The sequence below is a fragment of the Lates calcarifer genome, unplaced genomic scaffold (genome assembly GCF_001640805.2).
Source record: "Lates calcarifer isolate ASB-BC8 unplaced genomic scaffold, TLL_Latcal_v3 _unitig_133_quiver_1341, whole genome shotgun sequence".
Classification (NCBI taxonomy): domain Eukaryota; kingdom Metazoa; phylum Chordata; class Actinopteri; family Centropomidae; genus Lates; species Lates calcarifer.
In genome coordinates, this window is record NW_026115452.1 from 24,953 (window position 1) to 32,245 (window position 7,293).

Here is a 7,293-nt window from a genome sequence, read left to right on the forward strand (position 1 = left end):
CCTCTTCTCCTTGAGTTGATGCTTCGCGGCACATTGCTGCCTCCCACAGGTTGCAGTCAGAATTCGGTTCGCAGTTACTATTTCCACCTGTTGAATCCCTTATATACAGTCTATAGTTGAATCCTGTTGCATAAATTCAAGGACTTGATTTCACAAAAATTGAAACTTTATCTCGTAATTTTGACTAGTGTATCCCATAATTAAGAATGTTTATCATGAACACAGATTATGTGACATTCATTATGATTTAAGTCATGATTACGAAGTAAGGTCTCAATTTTTTTGTTTTTTATGAGTGCAATACGCTATCGTTGTTATGCACTTTCTTTACACTGCTCTGAAATTTTAGTTTAAAAAATTAGTAAAGGTTACCTTCATTTAAACGTATATATTATAATGCGTTGTCATTTACAGCCAAAATAACAGAGGGTCGAAAGTAAACAGTCGAAAGTAAACAGTCGAATTTACGAATATCCCCTGAAGGCAGCAACGGCCGACACGCCTCTAAAGAAAACCGGAAACTCTTTGTTGAGGAAGAAGTAGTTAGCAACCTAGCTACCATCACCGAAGAATTTTTTTTAAGTTTCATATTCGTCGTTATTAGAGCGAAAGTCTCTCCAAATCTCAACAATGTCGGGATCATCCAACATCGTAGCGATGAAGAAAATCGTCCAACAGTTACGCCTTGAAGCAGGAATTAACAGAGTCAAGGTAACGGTTGAGATTGTTAGTTTTAGGGCGTGTGTTGTTTCACGGTCGCTTGTCTCGGGGTTTCTCTCCTTGTTTTATTGCCGATGGTGGCACTCACTCAACGGGTCCGACATTTATTCAAGTTACAAAACTCACTGTACCATAACCGCTGACTAACTTTCTTGGACTCGGTTGTCTTCCACAGGTGTCCCAGGCGGCCGCGGACCTGCAGCAGTTCTGCCTTCAGAATGCCCAGCAGGACCCTCTGCTCACCGGCATGTCGTCCAGCAACAACCCGTTCAGACCACAGAAAGTCTGCTCCTTCCTATAGCACCCTCACACCGACCCTCAACCTCTGTGAGTACAACAGATACCCATACTTACCATAATCAGCAAAATTTCCTGAAAGCATTAAAAGCAAAAATACTCAATGCTGAATCGTCTCGCCCGTCAATGTTACACCATTATACACTCAGTTGTCAATTTGGATACAGTCACATTAATGAATTACGATAAAATCTCATGGTCTGATTCGCTGAAAAAAAATTAGAAAAATACGTAAAATCTGTTTTATCTCATCGATTAATTTACCATATATTTTCTTGATTGTCTGACCAGTCAAGAATGCAGATATTCATTTCACTGGGGGGATGTACTGCTTTAACCCCTACAACAAATTTTCTCTGTTAATTTCTAAATCTTCTCTCCACAGTGTATCACCTGATACCTTATCTGTCAGCTTGTTCCAACATTTTTCAACATATTTCATGCCTTGTGCATTGTTTTATACACGTTTCCCTGTGAAATATGGTGTACTTGATCTTTGGGATCTTGACTTTAGTTTGAAAGATTCAACAATGCTTGGGTGCACAAGTTTGAATATTTAGGCGTTAGAAGTCCAACTTAATCGATACTTTTGGGAATTGGAATTAGTGATTTTTTTATTTTTATTTTAGGCACGTCATGTAACTTTCAATGTAGCAACAAAGCATCACACTCTTTGTGGAGTTTAGAATAGGCATGTCTGAAAAACTTAACAGGATTTTGAGAGAATTCTTTACTCTAATCATATATCATATAATTGTATTGGATTTAAGTAAAAGTGTAATGCTTCCATAAGGTCATAGTTTACAGTAATGTCTGATATAACCTTAATAAGACAGATTTAGCTTTCACAAATTTCAGCTCTGGAGTTTAGCATCTCTCAAATGGCATGTATAAAGCCATAAATTGAACTAATGCATTTACATTTTCTACAGGTTTTGGACATTGTGGTGCCTTGTGGAATTGGGCTGCAGGATCCTGCATCATGGACTGGAATTGTCTCAGGAGTGTTAGGGAATATGGGGACAAACTAACTTAAAGTTTTTTTTTTTTTTTTTTTTTTTTTTTTTACTTTTTGCCTTTGTAAAATCTCATACAGAAACATTTCCAGGTGCTTAGGTGGCACAATAGATGTCTTAACCTACTTGCTTTAAAATAACTAATCCATATCAACACACACGTGCCTTTTGAATTGTACATTTTTTTCATGACTCATTTTGAGGAAAAGAAAATAAATGGTATTTCCACATTTTAAACTTTTATTAAAATGAGTATACACACATGTAGACATCTGTGAACTGTGTTCAGTGTGTCATCTGTAATTATTTCCAAGTCCCATCACGTACAAAAGCAGTTGCACTGTAGACACAATCTGAACCATTTACCCATCTCAGGTGTATGTGTCCAAGGCAGATTCACATGACTTACAGAGAGCTCACAGTCTGAATTTCTGCTGTAACTGGAGCCACATTTATGCGGGCTTTGAACTGTACATCTGCCAATATAGCTTCCACCTTAAACGCACAGGTCAGGATTTTCAGGTTGTTGGGGTTCATGTGGAGCATCTGCACGTCTCCTCTCTAGTGTCTGCTAATAAACAGACAGGGTAAAAGTCCAGGCATAAGCCACAGGTTCCTGTTTCATACTCTGTCTCCGAAAGGTTTTGCATATGCAGCTTTAGAAAAGTTGTTTTTCAGGGAGAATCTGAATCAACAGCGATGTGATGTCATAAAATCCAGTTGTCAGCATCAAACCTCTAATTGTGCTGAAAGGACAAAGTGTTAACTGTGACCACTGGTCATCCTCAAAGAGTCTGGGACATCCACTATGAAGTCCATTTGTGCAAGTCCACAAACAGCTGTAATATCTTAATAACCACAGAGGAACACTGTTATGTGCTCAGAGCTGGAACTTCCGTCTGCAGGCGTCCATCTCATGGCGCTGGAAACAGAAAAAGTTAATTTTTTTAAGTCACTTTTTTTCAACTACAAGAAGAGCCTGAGTTCAATATAGCTAGTCTCATAATTCGCTGTTATTGGTCATCCTTTACATTCAATTCAATTAATTTTTTTTATATAGCGCTGAATCACAACAAAAGTCATCTCAAGGCACTTTTTATACTGAGCAGGTCTATACCGTTCTCTTTATATTATAATATTTACAGAGAGAGACCCAACAAATGCTGTGTAAAGGATGACCAATTACATTTCACCAGTGAAAGGTATTTACAGGAGCTTGTGACTAAATCTTGCAATGTTGAATTATTTACAAAAAAAAATTATAAATAATCTTTTCTCCCCATTGCTTGAAAATGAACAGTTTGGGACACGTATGGTTTCTGACCGACAGCAATGATGTTGACAAATATGTCTATTAACAAATCTTAAGAGAAAAAAAAAGAAAAAACTGAGACTCACCTTCAGGACCCACTCATACTCTCCAAACTTTGAGTCGAAGGTGCCTTTCTGTAGAGAGCGAAGTTTGAGGGTGAAGCGAGGTCCGAGCTCCTGAATGCCAACTTTCTTCTCATTTTTGAAGATGTACCTTTTTAAAAAGATGCAAACGATTGTTTATCTGACCCTCTGAATTTAAGCCAAACCTTCTCAAAAACCAAAAGTTATGTTTTATTAGGAGACGTCATATCAAGCTAAAGTCAGACTTCACTCATCAAATATTCACCTGTGGAATCTGAAAAAGATGAAGTCTCTCTGGTTGTGGAAGGTGGCGACCTGTCGACCCACAAACTGGGGGTCTTGTGGAAAGAGAGCGGCCAACAGCCGACCGATGCTGTGGCCCAGGCGCGTGGTGAAGTTGTTTAGGATCACTTCTGGAGAGTGCTCTGTGGGATCTTTACCCCGTCTCTGCAGAGAGGAAATGGTAAAATAATGTTGGGATAAAACAGCTAAGATTGGCGCTCCTGAACAGTGTCTTTAAAATAATTTGTGACTCATTAGTGGTGGGACAAAACAACAGGGTTGATGGGTACTCTATTAAGTCTGGTGTAGTTAGTTACAATACACTGCCAGTACAGAAGCTAAAAGATGGAAATGAAAATAAAAAAGCAGAGAGTTCTTCAAAAGCACCTCTTTAAGCTAAGCTATGGCTAAACACATTATGGACCAACATTATCTCCTTATAAGACAGATGTTTTAAAAATTTAAAGAACAGACAAATCAAACACTGGCTCTAGAGAGGGCCTTTTGCATTTATGTTATGAGGTTTCTCCTACACACATGGAAAGGGAGGGGCATTTAGTTGGTTGCAGTCTGCATCATAACTAGATTCCACTAAATACCTACATCCTGGTCCTTTAATAGTACTGTATTGCTATGTTCAACTTTATTTAACCAGAATTACTAACAGTGAAAAGAGTCTGGATTTATGTACTTACCTTCATCTCCTTCCGCAGTCGAACACTGCTCATCTTGAAGTGTGCAGTTGGCCCATCAGGTAGGTGACAGAGAACCATACCATCTACAAGCCGCAGTTAAGGAAGCTGAGGAAAGTCAGAAAAACTACAGCTCACTTCAGAAAAAATGCCAAAACAGAACTCTAATTCTTTGCATCATCCTCCTCTCTCCTGACATGGCTGACTTTGAGGATACTGGGCACTTTACGATCCTCGTTGATGACCATGAGGTAGGTGAAGTTCCTGGCGACGCACTGGGGAATGATCCTCTTCAGGGCCAAGCCCCTTCTGTAGTACACATGGGCGTTTGGGATAACTGTAGCCAGCTGCTCACAAAACCTCACCGTCCTCTGCAAGATACACACCAGAGTGTTGAACAGAGAGAGAGACTGTTTTCCATGAAGCCACTGCAGACTCCAGTTTAACACCTCAGGATAATCAAGCCCATTACAATATTCGGTCCTGTGCAAAAGTTTCAGGCACTTTAGATGTTTTATTACCTGCTGCAATATGCCAACATGCAGAATTTATTCTGATACACACGGCAGATCAAGTTAAATACTATTAATTATTTCTAAATCAAGAAAATGTCATATCAGGTTAAATCATGAAGTGGGGCTGAAATAAAGAAGAGAGCCTAACGATCAGTACATTTGCATACACACTAATATTCCACTATTACTTTATTTTCCATTATAATTCAATACAGATGATATAAACAGCATATTTCACTACCATTTTTAAACATTATGAGAGACTTGGATATCAACAACACAATGCCAAACTTTTCAAATAGGGCCATGGGGCAGTTTTACGTTAACTGGGGTATGCATGGCTGTATGTAAATGGGACATTTTCATGCTATGTAAACAGCTTATTAATATGTAAAATGCCGAGCAGTAGCCACTCACCCCCTGGGTCTGTCTGATGTTGTGATGAGCACTTTGGGGTTTGTGAGCCCATTGAAATAGGCAGAAAATTCATCAGTTCCCTCGTCAAATGCAACCTGCAGATGATAGAAAAAACACACAGACAAATATAAATTCATACAGATTCATTACGAATATGACCTGGGATCATTTGAACAAGCTTGGCCAAAGTTGATCCACACCTCCTCATCTTCTGGGTCAACTGTTGTCTCGTCGTAGACCCTCTGGTTTTCTATCGTCTTAGGGACCTCTTTTGGTGGTGCCTACATAAGGGACACAATAAATTAAAAAGTAAATGTCCAAAAGTAATATCATTTGCTTGTTTAAAATTCAACATTCAAGGCAAAAGCCAAAAGATAAAATCGGTTTTTGACTTACGATAACAACATCCAGGACAAGACACAGACTCACCTTGTCACCTAAAGCTTCCCTTTCTTTCTTCTTCTTTTTCTTCAACTGCATCTTTTGCTGAAACACGAAGACAGAAAAAATATGAGATTCAAGGAGAAGACTTCTAACTTATATTTACTGTGGCAATGAAAGTTGATAAATTAATCAACCAACTGCTTTTTTTGTCATAAAATGATCTGAATAACCAGTGATGTATAAAGTTATAACACTAAACATTATCTGGCTACAGGTCTGCAATGCTTCAGCACTAGATTCATCTTTGTGATGATTCTGGAGACTGTAGTTTCTATGATGCTGAGAGATGTTTCTAATATTTTGTCCACCCCATCAATCATGGAATCATATTTAAATGAAATAAAAGTAGCAATACCACTCAATAAAGTATTGAGTGTGACAAATGATTAAAACAGGTATCGTTAGCAGGTTATTCTAACTATAATTAAGTAGTCTTCAATAATTATCTATTAATCTAAATGACCAGTTTTTTAACTAAAATGCTTTCAGGTGATAAATACATTTTATTAGAAATGTTCAATGAAAAACTAGAGCAGTACAAGTTTAAGGTTGAATAAAATTGAGGTTCTCAAGCTTTTTCTCAAATTTGCACTTAAGTACAGAAACAGTACTTTCCACTGAGGAGCTTAGACCAAAGCTGGATTACCAACCATTCAAATGTATTTTTTATTATCAAAACATCTGAGTATTACTGACCTTTATAACTGACAAAGTGATCAGTCCATATAATTGTGAAAAGTGAGTATTGCTGTCAGACCAGAATCTGCTGTCAACAGATTTTTAAAAAACATTTTGCTTTAAAAAAAAACTGACGATTAATCAGTTATAAAAGCTGTGGTTTCTGACGTGTGTGGTTTCTGGACACAGAGTAAACGACACTGCAGTGTGTACAGTCTGACTCAACAGAGCCCAACGAACAATCAAGACAGCTCTAACCCGTTTAAACCGTTTAAACAATCTTCACCTGTCTTTTCCTGCTTGAGTTTCATGAACATGAGGTGTCTTCGCTGTTTGTTCTTGATTTCGGACACACTGAAGGTGGGGGGAAGGCAGTCGCTGCTCACTCTTTCCGCCTTCGCCTCCTCTTTCTGCTCCGCTCCGCTGCCTTCTCCATTTCCCTTCTCGCTCACAGTCTCCTTCTTCTTCGGCTTCTTATTCTTTTTTTTCTTACCTTTGTTGTCCTGACTCACGGGGACCTCTGTGATGTCCATCTTGTGTCAGCTGTCTGTTTTTTGATGTTTTCACGTGTGCTGTGCTGGTGGCTTCCTATCCGTGCCTTTACATCCGGGGACTGAGAGGTGACTGGTTTGAGGTCGTACATGAAAGATGTGGGACACCTGGTGGCGCGGAGGGGAAACAGCGGTTACAACAGTGAACACCGCACTGAATAAATACTGCATTCAAAATCAATTTTCTGTCAATTGGCTGATCAATGAATCGACTCTTGACTTTATTTGTACATATTATTAGGTAGTGTAATTTAATCCATAACATATAACCACAATTCCCTTGGTA

At 38.6% G+C, this 7,293-nt stretch overlaps 2 protein-coding genes across 2 annotated transcripts; one reads left to right on the top strand and one right to left on the bottom strand.

Moving 5' to 3' along the window:
• The first annotated feature begins 498 nt into the window (after positions 1-498).
• Positions 499-2,300, top strand: LOC108888390 (guanine nucleotide-binding protein G(I)/G(S)/G(O) subunit gamma-5). Its single transcript, XM_018684376.2, has 3 exons — positions 499-711; positions 896-1,047; positions 1,950-2,300. The coding sequence occupies exons 1-2, from the start codon at positions 631-633 to the stop codon at positions 1,019-1,021; spliced, it is 207 nt and encodes a 68-aa protein (XP_018539892.1). The 5' UTR covers positions 499-630; the 3' UTR covers positions 1,022-1,047; positions 1,950-2,300.
• On the bottom strand, positions 2,256-5,912 carry LOC108888388 (ribosome production factor 1). Its single transcript, XM_051067252.1, has 8 exons — positions 5,764-5,912; positions 5,535-5,615; positions 5,334-5,429; positions 4,620-4,773; positions 4,406-4,488; positions 3,694-3,875; positions 3,432-3,558; positions 2,256-2,955 (listed from the first exon to the last, which is right to left on the bottom strand). The coding sequence occupies exons 1-8, from the start codon at positions 5,812-5,814 to the stop codon at positions 2,914-2,916; spliced, it is 816 nt and encodes a 271-aa protein (XP_050923209.1). The 5' UTR covers positions 5,815-5,912; the 3' UTR covers positions 2,256-2,913.
• Between the last annotated feature and the right edge of the window lie 1,381 nt (positions 5,913-7,293).

Bases quoted from the DNA above. Each gene is read 5' to 3' on its own strand.
- LOC108888390 (XM_018684376.2), top strand. From the start codon at position 631: ATGTCGGGATCATCCAACATCGTAGCGATGAAGAAAATCGTCCAACAG. The intron at 712-895 runs GTAACGGTTGAG...TGTCTTCCACAG, and splicing joins CAGGAATTAACAGAGTCAAG to GTGTCCCAGGCGGCCGCGGA.
- LOC108888388 (XM_051067252.1), bottom strand. From the start codon at position 5,814: ATGCAGTTGAAGAAAAAGAAGAAGAAAGAAAGGGAAGCTTTAGGTGAC. The intron at 5,616-5,763 runs GTGAGTCTGTGT...TCCCTTATGTAG, and splicing joins GGGAAGCTTTAGGTGACAAG to GCACCACCAAAAGAGGTCCC. The intron at 2,956-3,431 runs GTGAGTCTCAGT...TTCTGTTTCCAG, and splicing joins AGTATGAGTGGGTCCTGAAG to CGCCATGAGATGGACGCCTG.